Source organism: Tinamus guttatus, unplaced genomic scaffold, assembly GCF_059628265.1.
Source record: "Tinamus guttatus ecotype Peru unplaced genomic scaffold, ASM5962826v1 Tinamus_guttatus_pri_ptg000139l, whole genome shotgun sequence".
Classification (NCBI taxonomy): Eukaryota; Metazoa; Chordata; class Aves; order Tinamiformes; family Tinamidae; genus Tinamus; species Tinamus guttatus.
In genome coordinates, this window is record NW_028288673.1 from 794,332 (window position 1) to 816,626 (window position 22,295).

Genomic DNA, 22,295 nt, shown 5'->3' on the forward strand with positions numbered 1-22,295 from the left:
GGACGTGGGCACCTCATGCCAAATATCAAAGGGCTCTTGCGCCTTCACCAGAGCTTTGAAGGCAAAACCCCTTTAGCAGCTGTGAAAATGTTGCAGTTTGAAAGCCGTGGTAGTGGGGGGGAAAGGAGATATCAAATCAGTATCGGATTCACGAACAGTCCGTGGACCGTAGGTCCAATCGCCTTCCTCCAAACAAGCAGTTGAGTTCATAAACAGTATGATTTATTCAAATGCAACATTTACAGAGCAGGTTTTGGATGTCAGTACAGGAAATTTTCTACTAGAGCGTGGGGTTTTTTAGCTAGCTCTGATGTACAAATGTGCAATCATCACTCACCCCAGAAGATGGGAGAGGGCTCTCAGTCTCGAGTCTCCTCAGGCGGCATCCTGATGCGAGGGGAGGAAAGGGGGATCAGCGCATCAACTGATCCAGAATTTATGATGGATTCTTCCCTCTCACTTGTTAGTCTCCTCAGGGAGCATCCCAGTGCGAGGGGAGGGAAGGGGGCTCAGCCTGTCGACTGACCCAGGAGTTACGATGGTTTCTTCCCCCCTCCTTTTCATCCTTAGTTCACCTTTTATACTTTTATTTACATTCAGGTGGAGCTTGAGTGACTAGAGTCATACTTAATATTGTTATTGATTGGTGAAAAAGATTCTCGCTTTCATTTAAAGGTACAGTCAATCGAAAATCTAGAGCGCATGCTCGGTGAGGGGTGGTCGTACCTCGGAGGCGGGTAACTTTTGGGATGGAGGTGTGGTTTTCACATTATAATGAGCAAAGTTCAAGCCAAGTTGATCTGAAAGGAGTGATTTGCCACCTTTGCTGGCTCAGCACTGGAGATGTTATCGTATATCTCCCATTAGACAGCCACTGTGCGGCTTATCAGCAACCCAGCACAGGGAGTGCAACAGAGTTTGGCCACGGTGTCTTCACCCCGCTCCATCCTCCGTTACTCCCCTTTGCAGCTGTGAGGAGGGCAGATTGTGCTGCCCAGGGAACAGAGGCAGCAGAGGAGTGGAGGAGCAGAGTCTGTGGCTACCAACCATCCTGGAAGTGGCAACTGTGTAGCACCCCAAGCAAGCTTCTGTAATGCCAAAACTTCAGTTAGATCCCAGTTTTCCTCTGCAGCAGAGCTCACACAGACTTCCTCGAAGCTGTGTCCTTTGTAAAGATGATGCTTCACTTTCCTGCCCGTTGCAAGAAACGTTCTACCACATGTTTGGGGCACGCTCATTTTGTGCATGTCATACACCAGCCTTTCTGAAGAGGGCTGTAGCTGCACATGCTTCTCTCCCAGCAGACTGACAAGGTACTCTAAATTTAAGGGGAGAATAGTATCGGATGGAACTTCTAGTGGGATGGCCCAGGTAGAGGTTGTTCTCTCACTTCTCACAGCGCATGAATACAAGAGGCTGCTGAGGAGAAATCAGTGTCCTATGCAGAGGCAGTGCAAGAAGTATCTTGAAACTCAAGCAGAATGAATACAGCAAATTGTGGCTTAATTTTTTCATGCCTTTGTACCAATTTAGGTCTATCAAACTGATCTTTTTTACCACTTGGAGGGAATGGAGGAGGGGAAGAAAAAAGGAAAATAAGCTTGTTTTGCCTTCCACCCTCCATTCTAAAGTTTCTTTGGACTGATTTGCAATGAGACAAGCATTTCTGGGGGTGGTTTATACCAACCAGTCATCACAGTCATCACACCAACCATCTTCTGTAGAGATTCCTTTCCACTGACTTCAAGGGCTGTCCAAGTGTTTGGCTTTGACTTAAGTTACAGAGGATGACTCCAAGTTAGCTTCTGCATTAGTAGAATCCCTACCTTTTTCATGTGCCTTAGATCTAAGCCTTGCCTCACCTACCTTAAACAAAGACCGAAACTGAAATCATAGTTCAACATGAGATCTGTGGTTAGGAACGAATCCAATGCTAACAACAGCCTTAAATTAGTATCAGCTCCAACTATTTCTTTAACTTGTCCCCAGTGAGGCAATCCTGGGGCAAATCATAGAGATTTTATCCCATGCCATGTCTCGGGGAGGCCCAAGAGGAGGAAGAGCTATGCAGAAGATGGCATGTTGAGCCAGGAAGCAGCAAGGCAATGGGGGAAGATGCTCAGGAACCCAAATTCATGTTTCTCTTCCACCATCCCTGCAGCCCTGCAGTGCCTCAGAGTTGAGGATGTCACAGTCCATCAATATTTTGTGCTCCAGCTGTTCCTTTCCTCCACCCCACATGATGAAAAAGAGACCAAGAGTCAGGAAGGAGGAAAGGGAGTCTGGCACTTTCTTCTCAGCTATTAATAATCAGGCAATCCTGATCAGAGCTGTTGCCAGTCAGAGTCTCCCCGGTCCAGCACAGCATGGTTGTGTTGCTCCTGATCTGCAGTTCATAGAGCAGCCGTGGCAGGATCATGCTAGGTGGTGACTGGAGGTTCAGAGAACACAAGAACATCTTCAGGCTGGAAGCAGCCTTGCTGTGTTGTGCACATTTGCTCTGGAGAGCAAGAAAAGGACCTTTTCTTTCTGAACAGGGTCAATAGGTTTGGGCTGAATTCCTGCTTAAAGTTCATTAGAAATTGCCTCTATGCTGGAAGTGGAAGAGACATTTCCCATTCCCCAAGAGCACTTGCTGCCTCTCTTAGGGCTCTAAGACATTCCTGAATGGAATTCCTGTTACCCTTAGCAGATCTAGGAGTCAGAAGCCTTGATTTTTATGGGAGGTCTCCAAAAAGAGATGTTTCCTGCAGTTGATTTTATAGTCAGCATTGTAAGAAAGTAGGCTATTACACCAGGTATAATTTTTGATGTCAAAAGAGATCCTAAATACAAGCCTTCCTATCTTGTCTCAGATGGCCTCTTGTGTAGGACATCACCCTTAGGGTTCACAGTCGTTGATTCCAGAGCATACTTGGGATAAAGCTGAAAACAGAAGATTCAGTTCCCTTTCATAAATCTGGCTCTACGTGATGCAAACGTAACTGTGAGAAAGAGAAGAGCAGTGTAGAAAGTGTCCTCACAAAATTCCTTCTGTTAGATCTTTGCTTTATTTCTCTCAAGCTCATGATTGTGGACCTGAGCTCTGCCCTTGCTGAATCATCTCTTCCTGCACAAGTCTAGGAATGGCTTCTGCATGAGTCTGCTCCTGACTGGATATCCCATGGGCCAAAGGCCTTCTGCCCGTGCTGAACCTGTGGCTGCAGAGATCCTCATCCTCCTAGCAGGACTGTGTGGTGAGTGCCTTTCATGCAGGGCAGAATGTTCCCCTGCCTGCTACTGTGCTCTTGCATTTCCTTGCATGACCCCTCATATTCGTTGTATATATTTTGGGGATGTGCAACACTGGAGGGCTGTTGCTCCTTTTCATTTCTGTGCAGTTTGATTGTTGTTAACTGCAGATTTATAAGGAAAACATTTAGAAAGTGGTGTGTGAGTAACATCCATAGCTTGCTGGGTACAGCAGCAAGGAGGGTTCATGCAGAACTACCAAGCACAGATGACAAAAAGCAGCTCTGTTCCACCTGATTTCTGGAGAGGGCTCAAATATCTTTCAAAAATGCTAGCATTTTCTAGGAGATGGATGCCACAAAAGGTGAGATTTTTTTTTCAGCAAATTAGCAAACAGCTTATAGGTCACTGTCAAAATCATGGTCAATAGACAAAAAAAAAAAAAAAAAAAACACAGAGAGTCATTTGCAAAGGAGATGATGCCAAATAGGCAGTCAAGTTAAAGCACGGGAAGAAAGAAGTATAGAGCTGACAGTGTGCTGAATGAGTGTGTTGCTGCCATCTCAGCCAAGATGATATGCTGCAGAGTTTGGAGGGTTAAAAAAAGTGGGCAAAGGAGAAACCAAGACAGGTGCTTTCAGAAAATAAGGCAGTCAGGTATAGCTGTGTGAATAGCATCTCTGCCTCATCATTTGGTAACCTTTTACTATTAATAGACCAAATCATGTTCACTTACATATCAGGACTTTCAGGAGTTTTAGGCTGAATCTTCCCTGTTTGCATCTTCATCCATGTCTCTTCTTGATCTGTAAGCCTTTACCTGAGGCCATGCAACACCCGTATTTTTTGGCTGGATCTTCTGGGAAAATTCCTGCAGGGGGTGATTCCAACTAGACCTAGTCATTTTCTGGGCACATGTTATGTTTTGGCAAGTTCTTGTCCGTTATGTTTTCTTCTGCTGTCTGGGCCAGTGAAGATCTCTATGGAAACCTTTATGCTAGGACATCTATTTGAGGAGAATGTTTGGCATGTGATAGTATTTCCACCTTTCTATGTTTTTCTACTGTGAATTCTTGCTCAACATTGCTTCTGTGAAGAGTCTGTAACTCAACTACATGTGCAGCTACACAGTATATTTAGATTTGTACATTCACCTTAAAACCTGTGTGGAGCCAGGCACTTTAACAGGAATTAGTAAGCACTCATTTTGGCCCTGCTAGTTTTGAGGGACTGTATATCTGTCTCTAGTAGAAAAAAGCCTGGGATTTTCCTAAGAGCTGGTTTTCATGTGGTCCTGTAAAACATATTCCTCTCATAGTGTCATTGTGCATTTCTGTTAAAGGAACAGGGAGGTTAGGCTTTTGCTTGTGTAAGCAAAATCATAACATTATGAAGAAATAGACAGTATTGGTGCCGGGGTCACCACTTTTGTGCCCTGCTGTCTCTTGACAAACACATTCCCACTATTTTCTCTTTCTCCCTTGCTGGTTCTTTCCCCTTCCTCTCAGTCAACAAGCAGAGACACTTGAAAAAATGAATGCACTCCAGGCTGTTGTTTAGCTTTTTCTTTTCCAAAGTTTCTCATTAACATTTCCTTTCCTTCTCTTCCCTTCATTATCAGCTTCAGGTCCTGCCCCAGTAAGACTTGTAAATGGCCCTGATTCTTGTACTGGTCGGCTGGAGGTGTTTTACAATGGTATCTGGGGGACAGTGTGTGATGATCGCTGGGACCTAGCTGGAGCCCGCGTGGTATGCAGGCAACTGGGCTGTGGGATGGCACTGTTGGCCTTTGGCGGTGCTCGGTACGGACGAGGAGAAGACCCCATCTGGCTGGACAACATGCGCTGTGTGGGGACCGAAATCGCTCTTTCCGAATGTGAGGCCCAGCCCTGGGGAGTCCACAATTGCGGGCATGGAGAAGACGTCAGCGTTGTGTGCTCAGGTGAGTCTCAATCCCATCACATCTTGCTTCACCTAGTGTGTATATCAGTGTGCTCTACCAGAGGAAGGATTAAAAGATGCAACAGTTCCTGCTTCTTAATCATGGTTTGACCACAGAGACAAATGGGAGACCACAAAGCCCTGTGTAACCAGAGCACAAAGCATGGACTAGGAAGTGGCCCCACTAATGTCAAACTGCCTTGATCTTCTGTCACAGTTGAGCCCAAAGCTATAGCATGCCCATTCCTAGCAATAAAGTTCTGTCTCATGCAGTCTGCATTTTCTCTCTCAGACTGCCAATCTAGACTTAGACTTAACCTATCTAAATATCTGAGTTCATAGTCATTGCTTCTTCTGAACTGAGTGCAGGTTGCCTTTATAGCCGTGTCTCGTCAATATGGTCAGTAGTGTTGGAGATATGGCTCATGCTGTCCTAGAGCAGCACCTAGTTCTCCTTCAGCATCCACTTTACTACATGATGGATAACTCTGCCACTCTCAGATGCTCTTACCTGGGTGTCTTCTGATTGTACCATGAGTGTAGGCCTTCTGCTCACAAATAGACACATACATACACATACATATGGTCAGCAACAGATAGAACAATTTATTTTGAGCAAAATTTCAACCCGACAGAAAGGCAAACAACCCCTTCCCCCATGATTTTGTGAAGAATCAGCTTCTTTACATGATTGTCCCAGATAATTTCTAAATGTTGTTCTCAGCTTCCAAGTTCTCTGTTTGTCTTATTCCGTGTTGAAAACATCCGGGCTGCATCTCCTTGCCCGTTTCTCGGCCTCACTGCTTGCTGGCTGCACATCCTAACTGCTGGATGCCTTCCAGGCTTGCCTGGTAGATGTTCCTCCTAAGCACTGAGGTCAACTGCATGCCCAAGAAGGTCCCTAACCACTTTCTCTCTGTCAATATTTACAGGGACACCCAATCCAGATGCAGTCCTGATCAGGCTGGTGAATGGCTCGGGCCTCTGCTCTGGCAGAGTCGAGGTCTTTCATGAGCAAGAGTGGGGCACAGTGTGTGATGACAACTGGGACCTGGCGGATGCTGAGGTGGCATGCAGAGAGCTGGGTTGTGGCTCAGCATTGTCAGCTCCAACGGGAGCTCACTTTGGGAAAGGCTCTGGCCACATCTGGCTGGATGAAGTGAGCTGTGCTGGAATGGAGCCTACCCTTTCCCTGTGCCAGGCCAGTTCCTGGGGAAATCATAACTGCAACCATGGAGAAGATGCTAGTGTTGAATGCTCAGGTAACTCTGATTCCTGTCCCATCAGGGCTGGTGCCTAAGCTACCACTTTTTATTCATTTTATTTTTTATGGGGAAGGTACATGTGCTGTGCTGCAGAAGTGCTTTGAGATGGTTCTGAATATAGATGTTTACATTGCAGTCCTATTAGTGGAGGTCAGACTGTCTGATTGATGTGTTCTAGGGAAGGGAACAGGGAGCTTCAAAGGTGACATCTGCCCTCACATTACACTGCCTCACAAGGGACTGTGGATTTGGGAAAGAGGGGAGTGCATGAGCAGAGCCTACTCTTCTCGTTGAGTGTCTGCGACTTCTTTATCTTTTGGCCATGAGATTCTGCAGTGATTTAAGTGACAGGATCCTGACTCCAAGGCAATTGCAAATCTTAAGTCCTGGGATGTTTGGATACTTGACACTTGTCTCTTTTCAGAACCAACTCAGCTCCGGTTGGTGAATGGCTCCAGTCGCTGCTCAGGGAGAGTTGAGGTTCACCACAACCAGCAGTGGGGAACTGTGTGTGATGACAACTGGGGCCTCAGTGATGCAGAAGTGGTTTGCAGGCAACTGGGATGCGGGATGGCCATATCAGCCCCTGGCCATGCTCAGTTTGGGCAAGGACATGATCCCATCTGGCTGGATGAGGTGAACTGCACAGGGACAGAAGGTACCATCACTGAATGTGGTTTGCAGTCCTGGGGAGCCCATAACTGTGACCATGCAGAAGATGCCGGTGTTGTATGCTCGGGTAAGTCTAGTCCACGTCATAGCTTCAGGGACTATTTTTCTGTAGTAACAGCTGCACCTAATTTCAGTTTGTTTTCCTCTGTAGACATTGCTTTTCTTTGTGTGTAATACCATTGTAAGCAACAGTCAAAATGCTTGTGGGAGGTGAGGTAGCTCTTCCTGTTGGCATCATATCAACAGATCATCTAGATGCATTCTTACTTGTTTATGCTCTTTGTCTTACTAACACCTTAAAATGTGTCAACTCGCAAATGGATTACCATGCACAACATGTGAACTTGCTATGGATGTTTAAATACATGTATTCGGAGGAGTTATTTGGTCATTGGCACTGTGGAGGCCATTCCAACTCTATGTCCTGTGCTTATCCTTGATACCTAAAGGTGGTCCATTGTTGAAGGACACCCTCATTATACCTTCAGTTTGCAAAGGGAGGCCAATCCTGTGTTACCAGAAGAGCAAATCTGGGTGACTTCAAGGAATATCTTGCAAGGAGCTGTAGCAGAGGAAAGCAAACAGGAAAGTACTAGGGAAGGGCTCTCCTAGGCCTCATGTTTTATTCATTCATTTTGAGGCAAACACCTATTGCCCTTTCTGTCATGAGTGCAGTGTTAAAATTGGTTGAATTTCAAGACCGTGATAGCCTGATGTCTTTCCTATTGCCTCCAGCCAAAATATGCTGGTATATGCTTGATACTGCTCTGCCCTTTTTGTTTATCTGCTGTGTGTTTGGCCTGTTCTCCTCTTTTTTATCTTTTTATCTCTTTTTTAAAATCTTTTTTAATCATTTTGTTTCTTTATGCTCTTTATCTCTTTCTGTGGCTCTGTGATTCTTCATTGTTTTCTTCCCATATATATCGACAGAATGAAGCCATGTCTCATACCCTTCATTTGCTATTGTAAATAGTGCTTTTTAAAATCTTTCCCCTTCATCATATCCCCTTAGGGAACTGTGATCCCTAGCACACCTACTTCTGTTTGTTCTGAAGTTCATAGGTTGAACTGGGTGTCCAGGAGTCTTCCTGGCATTGCCTCCTGTCTTCTGCATTGGAAATAGTCTTTATGAGTCATCCTCTAAGATTGGTAGCCAACCTGTCATTAATGAAAAGGGACAGATCTTTCTGTTCCTTTGTTGTTTCTGACTGAAGAGGCTGATTTGAATGGGCAAAGCACTGTTATGCCCTTGTGCATTGTATGATTTCATATAGTTGCAACCAGAAGCAGAGCATCTGCTTCATAAGACTGAGGAATACACTATCCCTGCTTATTCATTATGCTAATTCCCATTTTAGAACCCACAGAGTTACGACTGGTGAACGGCTCAAATCCGTGCGCTGGACGAGTGGAGGTGCTTCACCAAGAGCAGTGGGGAACAGTGTGTGATAACGGATGGGACTTGAAAGATGCTGAAGTGGTGTGCAGGCAGCTGGGCTGTGGTGCTCCCATCTCTGCTCCAGGCTGGGCTAGATTTGGCAGAGGCTATGACCCCATCTGGCTGGAGAAAGTGAGTTGCACTGGGACAGAGTCTGCCCTTACCGAATGCAAAGCCAAACCATGGGGAGTCCACCACTGCCATCATGGGGAAGACGCCAGTGTAGTCTGCTCAGGTAACCCTTTGTCACTTTATTCGTTCATGTTTGCATCTTGCTGCCACTGAGGATATGGGTAACTATTTTCTTCAGCGGACATGGAAATGAGAAGGTCCCTGCTGCAAGGAATGGTTGTAAACACAAGGGAGATCTTATCCCCACTGCTTCCCCCATTTTTTTCTGGCTAGTTTTCAGCTCAAGTTACTGAGCTTCTGACTGTGTCAACATGGTGGAACTGACTGTTCAATGGGAATCTCTGGTCCTGCTATTTCATGAAGTCCTGCATGAGATCCCATACGCAGAGTTATTTTTGTGTGCTCTTCCTACAGGGTCATTTTTGTCTTTGTTTCAGACCCAATGGCTCTTCGTCTGGTGAATGGCCCAAGTCGCTGTGCAGGGAGACTTGAAGTGTTTCATCAGCACGAGTGGGGGACAGTATGTGACGATGAATGGGGAATAAGCGATGCAGAAGTGGTGTGTCGGCAGCTGGGCTGTGGGGCAGCTGTCTCAGCTCCTGGCTGGTCTCACTTTGGGCGAGGTCATGGCCAAATCTGGCTGGATGAGGTGAACTGCACAGGGACCGAAGCTGCCCTCTCTGAATGCAGAGCCAAGGCTAAAGGAGTCCATAATTGCCACCACAGAGAAGATGCTGGTGTGATGTGCTCAGGTAGCTGCTGTTCATATGATGATGAATTAGTGAGTAATAACACCGCACAAGCTTACTCTACCAATTTTCTCTCCTTGTCTATGGCAATGCTCTTTCCACATAAGAATCTCTGAATTTTTAGACAACGTTGATAGGTTGACTTGTGTCAAACATGTGAGGAGTCATTCTCCACATCAGATCAAACACTCAGTTCCTCCCTCACTGAGTCAACCATGAATCAAGCATGAGAAAGCATCTCTCTCTCTCCCAATTGCAGACCCAACTGAAGTCCGACTGGTGAATGGCTCAAACCGCTGCTCTGGAAGAGTTGAGGTGCTGCATAACCAGCAATGGGGAAGTGTATGTGATGACAGCTGGGACTTGGATGATGCAGAAGTGGTATGCCGGCAGCTGGGCTGTGGGACAGCCATATCTGCTCCACCTAAAGCTCAGTTTGGGCTGGGATATGAACCCATCTGGCTGGATGACGTGAACTGCACAGGCTCAGAGGCGTCCCTCTCCGAGTGTGGGGCCAGGCCATGGGGAGAGAGTAACTGTAACCACAGAGAAGATGCCAGTGTGGTGTGCATAGGTAAGACACTCCTCCAGCCCCACATGGTGCATCTCTGCATGGAGCAATGTCGATGATGGAGTCAGCACACCATTGTGTCCCGTAAGGGAAGCATGTGTATAACTAAATAGAGAAACCCAATTATCTTGGATACCTGAGGGAATTTAAAATGGAATTAGATGTCTGTGTGTTTGCCGGTGATAATGTTTACTTCACATTGCAAGTGGCTATGGTCTGAGGCCCCATCTTCATCATGCCCTCTGGTGAGCTACAAGAATTCATGTGTTTGACCTGCATTTGTCTCTTGTAATTCCAGGACCAGCTCAGCTCCGTCTGGTGAATGGGTCCAACCGCTGCTCTGGGAGAGTTGAGGTGCTTCATAACCAGCAATGGGGAACTGTATGTGATGATCACTGGGACCTGAGCGATGCAGAAGTTGTGTGCCGGCAGCTGGGCTGTGGGATGGCTCTATCAGCTCCAGGCTCAGCCCAGTTTGGTCAAGGAACAGACCATATCTGGATGGATGATGTTGAGTGCGCAGGGACAGAATCCATCCTCTCTGAATGCAGGTCCAAGATTGGGGAACCAGCTATTTGCCACCATGAGGAAGATGCTGGTGTTGTGTGCTCAGGTAATTATTTTTTTCCAAAGCAGAGGAAGTGCAATTTGTGAATTTGAACTTCTGAATTTGTGCAATATCAAACTCTGAAGTAGAGCTGTTCTATAGAGAACCTGTCTACCTTTTTCAGTGGCTGTGCTTGCCAGTAAAAGCTTGGGGAGATGGAAGACTAGAGCAAACTGAAAAATATAGAGTTGTTGTTGAACCAAAGAATTAAAACAAGCAAACAAACAGAACCCAATGATGCATATGACTAAGTCTCCCTAGGTATATAAAAGATGAGATCTAGATTTTGGTGCAATCCAGAAAGCTCTAATTTGTTAGGTTGAGAACAGGATAGGAAGAAAGGACTCATCTTGCAAAGGTATATTGGGATTTTATTCTTTTTCAGAGAGCATATCTTAATATTCTCTTTTCCATAAATTGTCTTATTCTAGCTTATGTTAAACTAAAACCTAGGTTTAAATATTCTAAATCTCTCTGGTGTTTGGGGATGCTCAGCACAATGACAGGACCAGGCACTCCTTCTCAAAGGTCTGAGTGATTCAGTACCACCAAGCACCATTTCAGCCCAGAATCTTTTCTCTGCTAGGAGTTTGGTGCCAGAGGGGGTCTAGATTTCAAAATTGTTTCCATTATACGGGCTTGCAGAAGTATTATTCTAAATGGCTGGAAATGCAAAGAGAAATTTCTCAACAGAAATTATCAGAAAAAAATGCAAAATTTGGTGATGCATATTAGTCACATGATCTCAGTGAATAGTGCAGGAGTGGAAAGAGGCAATCAGTGAAGGCATCTCCAAAGAATGAAGGCTTCATTTCCACTTGCCAAAAGCGAGTCTTCTCCTATTTCAGAACCCACAGCACTGCGGCTGGTGAACGGCTCAAATCTCTGTGCTGGGAGAGTCGAAGTGCATCATAAGGGGCTTTGGGGAACTGTGTGTGATGATGACTGGGACATACAGGATGCTGCAGTGGTGTGCCATCAGCTGGGCTGTGGAACGGCAATCCTGGCCCCTGGAAAAGCTCGGTTTGGTCAAGGACAGAAGGCCATCTGGCTGGACAACGTGAACTGCACAGGGAGGGAAGGCACCCTCTCAGAATGCCAGGCCAGGCCATGGGGGCAACACAACTGCAACCACGGAGAAGATGCTGGTGTAGTGTGCTCAGGTAATGTGACCACTATCCTGTTGGAAAATGATCTCATCAGGAAGCAAAGCATGCTGCCATTAACCCCTTATTTAAGCTGAACACTTCTGAGGCTCAGTGGCTCAGGAGGGAGGACAAAATATTTGATTTCTTCTAGCATAAGCTTTTAGACTGCATCTGACACAACAGAATTGTGTTTAGCACCATGGTCAACATCTTCATCCCAGGACAGGGATTTATGAGCATACACTCACCATGACATCATGGGGAATGATACTGACACTAGGAAATCTTCTTTATGAGGAAAACCTTCCAGGATAGAAAAAGGAGGACTTCCACCCGCAAAACTACAGTATGTGGAACATCCTTATGGCTGAACTGGGAAGCTGAGAATCATGGTTGGTGTTGGAAAAAATTATCTCAATATCCAGCCTTGCCTCTCTCTTCCCACTGGCCTTTGGAAAAGTCTGGAGAGCTTCAGGTCCTCTAGACTCTGCTCAAAGCCAGTGGAGACAGAACAGCAGCAACTGTGTAATGTGATTTACAGAAAGAACTGTTTGGAGATGGTCCAGCCCTAGCAATACCCTCTGGGAATAAATCATTCTGAAGAGTGTCCTGCTTGGAACAGTCAGATTGAATGCACATTGAACGGACCTCAGTGGTCCATCCCTGAGGTAGACAGTTGTGATACTTCCCCAGTGGTGCATGTAGGTGAGTTTTGAATGGCCATGACAGTGCAATGGGCAGCTGGAGAGGCTGTACCACAGCATGTAGGGAACTGTGTGTGATGATGCCAGGAACTTAGTAGATGTTTTCTCTGAATCTCCTTTCCTGAATTCAAGGATCACAGAATAAGGTAGGTTGGTGGCAATCTCTGGAGAGTTTTGATCCAATCTCCCACTGACAATTAGACCATGTTGTTCATGGTCTTCACTAGATAAATTTGAAGGTCTCCAAGAATGGAGTTCCACTGCCTTTCTGATGTCTTCCAATATTTAGCCACTTTTACGGGAGAAAATTATTTTCCACTGTCTCATGGGAACTTTACATGGTGTAAGCTCTTTATGTGCTGTTGATAAATTTGTGTTTCTTTCTTGAATTAGCTCTGTATGAGCAAAGTATTACTTCCCCCCCACAGGCCCTGTTATGTTGCAGTCTTCACAGCCTCTTCCACTGCTCCCTTTGCTTGTCTCAATCATGGCACCAGTCTTGATGCTACTTTGTGGGATCATTGTTTATCAGAAGAGAAGAAGAATACAAAGCAGGGTTTTTAATTCCGCTCCAGGTGAGCTATGCTATAGATGAGTAGGGTAGCAGAATTTCTAGAGGAAGATGGTTGGAAATGAGGTTTGTTCAAAATGTTGATGTCAGTGAACCTTTGAAAGGAAGAATATTTCTTTTGGCTCATATTGAAAATAGCTTCCTATTCTGCTTTGGCTTCTCAAGGACTTTCCTGTTCTGCTGTGACCTTTCCTGCCTGGTCTCTTTCACCTTCTAACATTCTCCTTCTTCCAGTTTTGTCCTTTCACTTTGACACCATCGTTGGATTATGACACATTTGGATTACTAACTTTGGGTTACAGCACACATGTTGGTGGAACTGCCTTTGACCTTGCTGAATGTTCTACTGCAGTTCCTTCTGTTGCCTGAACAAACTTTACATTACATGGGCTTATTTACCTCATGCAATGAGCAGCTTTGCTGGATCCCACCCTGCCCCTTTGCAGTGAGAAAGGACCAAGAACTGTTCCATTTCTGAACTTCTAGGGATGGGATGGACACTGGGAAAACAGAATTCCCATGATGCATTTTCCTTTCCGAGAAGTGAAAGGAAGGATGAGGGGCTGGGCCAATCTCTTCCTCATGCTAATAGCTTTATCAATGCAGTCCTATATCTTTTTCGTCTCAAAAAGGGACAGAACAGCAGGAAGTGGCCAAGAAAGACACGCTATGACGGGTAATTCAGAGAAGTTTCTGTGAATGCTGTTGTGAACTCTGCATTGCGGTCCAGGAAAGCATGACCTTTACCCATCTGTCCCATTGGTACAGGTGTTACTTATAGGCCTGTGCATGATGAGATGAGGGAGATATTCTTTTCAGGGCCAGATGTACCCAATTTCTTTGACAAATATTGAAGATTGTGTCTAGAGAGGGATATGAGGGGTATCAGTCCCCTGCAAAAGCAGTACCTGAGCAAGAACCTTTAGCTGTCACATTAAAGGGCATGTTTCCGGCTGTGTTCCCTATGATGCATGGGAGAAGCCTGTGTCTGAATCCCTATGTTCTACAGGTTTTGTGCACATGGAGGATCTGCTTATCTCTGAAATCTCCCTTTCAACACATGGAGCAGAGCAGCTGGCAGCAAGAGCAGTTCCTACAGATGATCCTGGCAACAAAAATTCTCAGCTGGTGGGAGAAGACACCATGCAAGGGGGATCAGTTCTGTGAGGCTTGTTCTAGGCCCCCATATGTAGGGGCTGTTGGTGCCTTGGAGCTTTCTTGGTACCTGCCAGGATGTGACGCTCCTGAGGACTGTTGTGTCATGCCTAGAACAGAATACGGGGGCCAAATTGTGTTGCTGGTTCTGTCCTCAGGTTATGCAGTACCAGGTACCAAGTGTTGTAACTGATTCTGCTAGGAAGGATTGACTCTCATCTTGTGACCGCCCCATACTGTCTTTGCCCCTCTCTGAGTCCAGCATGGTCCTTCCAGCTGTCATAACACTCCAAATCCCTTCAGAGGACCCCAGAGCCACTTCCTCATCTGAGATTTCCCTCTGTCAACGTAGCCTGTGACCACTCCAGACACAAAACTGTAGTGATACAGCTGTGACGTATAGGGAGGCCTGATACCATTGAGGATTCTGGACCTCCTCTTCTCTACACAGTTGGGTTTCTAGAGGTTAATCCATCAGCCATCTCCCTACCATCTCAGTCAGTCACCCCAGCAAACATAAGGCATGACACACACCTCATGGCACCAAAGGATAGCATGCAAAAGATATTTGATGCATGGATGTTCTTCAGGTTCATGCTTTCATTTTTTGTGCATTTGTGAAAATAAAAATATTCTTTAACATTTAAGCACCATTTTAGTGTCTTCTCTCCCTCTGTTTTTTTTTAATAGCTATTTACTCTAGTCCATGGAAGCTGCAGAACAGTTCAGCTTATCCCTAAGTAGATGCCTACTCTTAAGCTGATAAACTTTGAAACTCCATTGACAGTACTGTTTGAGAATTCAAAACAGCTCACACATAAGTACTTAGAGTAATCTGAGATGCCCTACATATAGGACATTGACATGAGGCCGACTAATAATAAAGGACCTGCGGGAAAGTAGATGCCTCTATGTGTGGACAACTAGATCCTACAGTGATCTCATCCATCTGCTGCATTCCCAAACACTCTCCCATGCATGCCGTGGGGGAACACTGGTCTTCCTGAGACTCTGGAAGCACAGGGCTCTGCCAGAAAAAGGATGCTGGCTGAAACTGTGGTTTTTTTGGTCATAGATTGTCATCTACTGAACAGTATACTCTAAGTGATGCAGCATACACTGAATATTCCAAAAGAGCTGCCTGGAAGCAGTGGAAAAAAAGCTTTTGCTAGGGAATGAGGGGAGTAGGTGTTCAGTTCTGTGGGCCAAAATCTTCCTATTCAGAAGTCTGCTAATGCCCTTGTTGGAGGGTACCAGCCTCTGTATGAGCTCTTGCACCTCCAGACCGCTTGGGGCAATTCAACTCATAGTGCAGGATACAGATTCCATGGGATTCGGCTTATGGGCAACCAGGCAGGGCCCCATGCAGGATTCTGTTAGATACTACTTACAGCATAATGATAGATACCATGTAGTCAGGTTGGTATTCTTCATAAAATACTTCCGTTTATACAGAAAATGTTAGCCAACTAGATGGAAATGAATGAATGTTGTGTTAAAAATGGTTGCTGCTACAGTTGAAAAATATGAACATCTACAAGTCTGTAGAAGAGTGGAGGTTTTCAGGAAACAGAAAACGGTCTTTTGAATGCACACCGAGCTGCAGAGGGTGGGAAAATGGGGGATTGGACTTTCCAGAGAGGATTGATCAGGAAGCTAGAAAACTAAGAGGTGGCTTGCATGACATATGGAGAGTGTCTGTGTGCCTAGGGGAATGAAGAACACGTAAAAAGCCCAAAAACCCAAAAGCTCATGGAAATAACAGCTTGCATTGACCAGCGAGGAGACAGGACCTAACCAAGTCTGTAGCTGTGGTATGTACAGATGAGTTTTTAGGGTTTGTGGAAGTGCATCCTCTGAGTGGTAGCTTTTAGTGTTAATTTTGGATTTACTTTGTGAATAAACATTTAATAATCCAGTGGATGGGAATGTCAAGAAATTTTGATCAATGTCTGCATGGATACCTGTTAGGCTGTGTTGCACTATGGGGAAAAATGACCTGGTCAGGAATAGTTTATCCGCCCCATTTTCAACATTTAGTTGGGCTGAGAGTTGACTTGTGCCCAAGAATTCCTTTATTCTCTCCCTGGCTATGGATGGAAGCAAGATGAAGGCATCTAATACAGACATCCCTATCTTAAGGATAGAGATCACATACAGACACATACATTTAAATGTCTTTATGTAGGAATATATAGATGAAAGGTTAATATGGCCAAGGATGAAAACAACAATCTGACTGCTTGATGGATAGAAAAATTTCTGAGGCCAACCATTATGGGAGTGCATAGGATGAAAGGTTAATATGGATCACCTGGTGAAGGTAGAGATGTGGAGATATAGAGGTCACCTGTGGAAGACTGGGGAAGATTGGAAGACCTTGGGCTTAGAAGGGGAGCTGCTGGGCTGTTCCTGCTCCTCGGTCTCCCCATATCTTTATCTGCTAACTGACTACCTCAATAACCTGGAGCAAGCAGTTTTTAATTCCAGCACCTGTTTGAAGGGAGGCTTATACTCAAAATCTTGTTATAGGCAAAAAAAGAAACACACCTTATGGGGAAAACCAAAAATAGATAGCACAGCTGAAATATTAACAATCTAATCAAAGGATCTCTGTTAGTCTTGATCTACTGATTACAGAAAAAGAAAGAAAAAGAAATGAAACTACTATACAGAAGAAATCTCAACAAGGCAGTTAAAATTATTATATCCATACTTCCTAGTTTTTACTACCTTTCATGGTGCTATGCTCACCTTTCCATTGCCATCTGGATCTGAAGGTTGGTGGTGCCAGTCTTTCATCTAGGGTTATTTCTGTGTGTTTTCTGGCATACTTTGACACTCGGGTCTTTGCTTATTGGCCTGCCACTCAGTTTTACATCCAAATTTACTCTATATGGTACTTTTTTAATCTATGCTTGTTACTCATTCTTTGTTACCCCTAAAACTGCTTTTGGCCACATCCATGCATGTTGACCATTAGTGGGTTATTTACAGACTTTTTGCTTCCAGTGACAGTCTGTGCTCCCTCTCTTATCTCCTCATACCTCTATGTCTCTACACAAGGTTGTGTGCTCCCACTTTTAAAGGCCTCTGCTATTACAGCAAACATATATTTCTCTCTCGATTTAAGTACACCAAGACACACCTCGACATTCAACAGCCTGTTCTGTGTGCCCTTTCTGGAGATGTGGGGAAAAGGGGAGTCACCAGTGGCTCTCTTCCCTTGTTTTCATGCTGGGCAATAAAGCAGTTCCTAGAGGGCTAGTTTTGCTTGTGTGGGAACCAGCACAAACTTCTCTGTGAGTCTGAAGTTGCAAGTGCAGCAGTAGTCACACATGCCCATGCTCCAGATCTCAGTTCTCTGCACTGGGAAATCAGAAATGTCAGTTCCTTTCTGATTCACTTCTGTCTTCTGCTGCAGCCTTTCCCATGTCAGAGGAACACCAGAGGATAAGGTTAAATCACTAATTAGAAGAATCTGGGGATTGAGGTTGAACAATAGATCTATTGTTTACATGAGATCTTGTTCTTTTGTTCCAATGAACCATATCTCCCAGATAATGTTGCTCAGGTACCTGAGTCTTCATGCCACAAACTGGGACATGCAACACAGTGTTTTCTGTGCTACAGAATTGCCCAGTGATGTGCTGCTTACTCTATTTCAGGCTCTGTGAAATGAACACACACATAAAAAATAAATAATTCTCTCTAAAGCCGCAGGGGCAGCCCATCTCAATCTGTGATACCCCTGGTCCTGCTCCCTACTAATGAACTGAGTGTCAAGGCAGTTGAGAGGTCCCTCTCTAGCATGCAGACAGAATCTGCAAAGTTAGCTCTGTTCTTGTTCCTAAAGCTGTGGTTCTCACTCACTTTGCCACCCTGGTTATTCTCCACTTAACCCCTAAACGCACAGTTCCTTGTTTAGTATTTTCCCAGCATAGCCCAGGAGAAATCAGTTTCAGGGTCTTCACAGATGGCTGGGTTGTAACCTTGTGCTGTTGCAGAGCTTCCTGCTCCCTCATTTACTCAGCTCACTCAGTTCTAGGAAATGGCCTGAATTGTTTCATTTCTTTGTGAGCTGAATGCTTGGTCAGAATGGTTAAGCTGGCTCCCGCGTTGGGCTGGGAGGTGAGATGGGAGAGCTTTCCACCAGCTTGGTGCAAGTTCATCCACAACACAACAGCTTCTCATCTGCTAAGTTTGAATATACTCCTACATTGCTCATCAGACAGTTCACATACTTGCATTTCAAGCCAATGAGCACGACAGGTAAGGTTTAAGAATGGGATACAATTCCCTTAATGGTAGTAATGGGATCTGAATAACAACATATGTGTCTTATGGCACTGAGGCATGTTACTCAACTGTGCAAACAGGAATTCACTTGCCTGCATGTGTGGCTGTGACATCTGAGGTCAGGGTATGTAACTGTGGATTCCATTTTCCAACCTTGCAAATCCCCTCTGCAAATGAGCTCTAATGGGGAGTCATTCTAGTCCACACCATCCTGGTGCAGGACATTGAGTCTTCTGACTCAGCAGTAACATTGCTTTCTTCATGATGTAATTAATAAAGGAAGCAGATGCACTTCTCTCTGGGAGATTCATTTCTGCATCTCTATTTCTGCAGCAAGGATTGCCTGAGAGGAGGTGCCTTCACGATGTCCATTAGGGGAGGTTTGGAGAAACCCAAGGATGGGCTGATGAAGAGGTGGGGTCAGTGCTTGGGCAGGCCCAGAGAAGGGAGAGCTTTGCCCTATATCTTGCTTTATATCCTGCATATTCCTTCACCTCTCTGCTCTCCCCACATATAACCACTGCAATGGGCACAGTTTGAATTTCACCGCAGGATCATCTCTGCTCCTCTCCCAGCCATGGGACCTCCTGGTGGGTCAGGACATGGCTGCTGCATGGTTTGTAACAGCACAAGGGGCTGTTTGGCTGTCTGTGAACGTTCCAGAATCCTTGTCTTCCTGGCAGGGCTCTGGGGTGAGTGACTTTTTCTCTCTGTTTCAGCTTTTCTTTCAATTTCTCACAAAGCCTTCAGGACACATTACACCAAATGTTCAGGGAGGGTACCAGGAGTCTTTTAGAGTGTGGTCCTGCAGTCTGCTGTGGAAAGAGGAGTATTAGGTGTGTTGGAACAGGGACTTCTCTGGTTATTCTTGGGTTTCAGAGGATGTGAAGACTTTTCCTCTAATCTCCAGCCTGCAATTCCATTCACACCTCTGTCCTCTGTGCAAAAAGCAGTTCTAGTCAGTTGTACAGGGCTATAAGCCAAGAGCCTTAACTTTGCTTATCATTTATGAAATAATATAATTGCCAGTATCAGGGCAGTTACAGTAAAAAAAAAAAAAAGAAAAAGGTATGAGCTGCCCCCTCTAGCTTATCGTGCTCTAGCTTATCCCAGACTAGAATTGTTTCCTGAGTCTTTTTATTATTACAGAGACAGTTCGTAATATATTAGGTCATAGAAGTGAAGGAGGACATGAGAGTGCATGCTTCAGATTAGTTGAGGAAGGGACCGAGGTGCCAAGATTGAGAGGTAGCACAGGGTGAGCCTGCGCTTGAAGAGATTAAGGGGTCAGACATTTGGAAAGTCTTCAGGTTCCCAAGTGCAGATATCTATGCTGGACTGCGATCTATGCTGGAAGTATTAGCAGAGAAAAATGAACCCATGAGAAAATCCTGATGGCTTCTCTGACTATATATCCAAACTTTACAGAGAACAGTTCACAGTGCTCTCCCTCTGCATTGCAAGAAAGTTTGGAGACTGCAGTGCAGTCACAGGACCGTACTCATAAGAAAGCATGCCTCTAAATAATGCAATGATTTCCTGCCATCTAGCATTTGTGCTGTGCAATGACATCAACTTTCCTTTTATTGTACCCAGTTTTCGAGCTCTTTTAAATCATTTTATTCATGTTCTGTAGCAGTCAAAAAGAACCCAACAAGAAGTTGTATGCCATAAAAGAGACCTGAGAGCAAGACATATGTGTATATATATATATATATACATATATATGAGATATAATTTTGCTGCTATGTAAAACTTTGACCCTTCCAGGTCTTTAGTTCAACTGAATGTTGAGTTGGTCATCCCATCTCAGGAAGGATGTACTGGAATAAGTGATGATCCAGAAGGTACATAGTGGGCTGTGAGCTTTTGGAAGTTGCTATGTCAGGAGATTGTGGACACTGATGATGTTAGTGAGTTCAGAGAGGAATTAGGCAAAAACATGAGTAATGTGTTTAAAAACAGATACTAAAGAGAAGATCCTTAACATAAGAAGTCTAGATGTTGGGAAACAAAGAAGAAATGAGACACAGGAGTACTAGGAGTCAGCCTAGTTTGCATCTTCAGTGGCACTAATGTAGACACACTAATGGACTGAACATTTCTCTGACTCAGTAGGAAATTTTGCTTGTTAAGTATGAGTTAAGTAATACTTGGGCAAAGTGTGCATCCCCCAATCCCAATTTTGTTTCTGTGTCTCTGTTTCGCAGAATCCTTGATCTGAATCTCTTTTCACTTGCGATGAACAAAAGCAGTGAGCATGGGCTGTAAGAGGAACATGCAGTATTCTTCTTGCTTTTATCAGGTTGCAAATGTTAGCTGCTGTGACAGCAATGTACAAGAGGCAATGTTGTCTCGACACTCAAAATGTTTACAAAATTGTTTCCTCTGGAAATAAGATTCCCCTCAGCTGAGTCAAGTCTAAACGAGGATTGCTCCTTCTTGCAGAGCTGAGCTACATGGTGTCAACCATGGGGCTTTCTCAGCCTTCTCATCTCCGTCCCGGCCTCTTTGAAAATGTTTAGGCCTAACCCACTAGCAGGGATCAGTGTATGAAGCTTTAATTTCATCCTGGTGTTCTCAAGGGGATGTTTTAAGAGCCTTTGGCTGCAGGTAGGACAGGAACGAGGGCTGTAAAGCACTTGGGAAGGGACATACAGAGGGGATCTAAGGGTGTTGGTAAGACATTACAGCTAGCCTTTCCTTCCTTGCAGTTTCCTTCCAAGGGCTGCTGGTAGCAGGTCAGTATTGCTGATGGTGAGTGCACAAGTACACACTTTTTTAGGGGGGAGGTGAGGGGAATTATGCTGTCTACGAGTAGCAGTATAAAACTGATGCAGTCACTTAACAAACCAGCAGTTGCCATTCGGAGGCAAGGCAACAGTCAACTGGCAGGGCATTTTGGTGGGAAGTGTCACTGGGGATTTCCTATCACCATTTCTATGTACAGAAAAACAATTATCTCTGGAACTAAATTGAGCAGGCTGTAGATTTCTCCAGGTGAACGTATGAGGCTTCCATGGATGAAGACCATCTGATGTCTATGGAGATTATTGCAGGGTAGTACCACCTATCATGGGGAAACTCCCTATTTCCCAACCAGAGGTTAATTAGGTGCAACTCATAGCCGCTGCCACCTTTTTGTGTACGAGAAACTACACACATGATCACACAAGGAAAATCAGAGCAGAAGATGCTAGGCTGCAGCAAAAATAAGGAAATTTCCACACAAGTAGAGATGACTGTTCTAATTCAGGAAATGAAAATTAAAAGACCACACATAATGAACACAAATCTCATGACATCTGATGACTGCTGGGCTGTTCACTGCCAGGTGCAACACAGAAAGATGCAGTGCGACTAGTGAAAGGGCCGAACAACTGTGCTGGGACAGTAGAGGTCCTTCACAATGGACAGTGGGGAACTGTGTGCGACGATGGCTGGGGCCTGGAGGAGGCGCGAGTGCTTTGCCAGGAGCTGGGCTGCGGGAAAGCGCTGTCCGCCCCCGGCTCGGCCCGCTTTGGCCAAGGATCTGGCCCCATCTGGCTGGATGACCTGGACTGCGTGGGCACCGAAGAGGCCCTGTCCACATGCAGGGCCAAGGCCTGGGGAGAGCATAACTGCAACCACGGAGAAGATGCTGGCGTGGTGTGCTCAGGTGAGGTGGCCTGGGTCAAAGCTAGCGCTCGGGACTCTGTTGCATTGGGTGGGCATGGGAGACTGCGAGGTTCTGGTGGTGTGAGTGGATCGGGGCTGGTGCACAGGCCCTGGGGAACTCTAAAACGCAAGCTATGCCTCTTGATGCTCTGGGT

The 22,295-nt window shown here is 45.3% G+C and overlaps 1 protein-coding gene across 1 annotated transcript in view; it reads left to right on the forward strand.

Annotated features, from left to right (window-relative positions):
- The first annotated feature begins 3,163 nt into the window (after window positions 1-3,163).
- The window catches only part of LOC104566007 (scavenger receptor cysteine-rich domain-containing protein DMBT1-like), a 36,913-nt gene continuing 17,781 nt past the window's right edge, over window positions 3,164-22,295 (forward strand). The window contains 11 exon segments of the mRNA XM_088521939.1: window positions 3,164-3,236; window positions 4,853-5,173; window positions 6,120-6,434; window positions 6,862-7,176; window positions 8,468-8,782; window positions 9,117-9,431; window positions 9,688-10,002; window positions 10,298-10,612; window positions 11,455-11,769; window positions 19,730-19,741; window positions 21,839-22,141. Coding sequence (XP_088378065.1) covers window positions 3,164-3,236; window positions 4,853-5,173; window positions 6,120-6,434; window positions 6,862-7,176; window positions 8,468-8,782; window positions 9,117-9,431; window positions 9,688-10,002; window positions 10,298-10,612; window positions 11,455-11,769; window positions 19,730-19,741; window positions 21,839-22,141 — 2,914 coding nt within the window.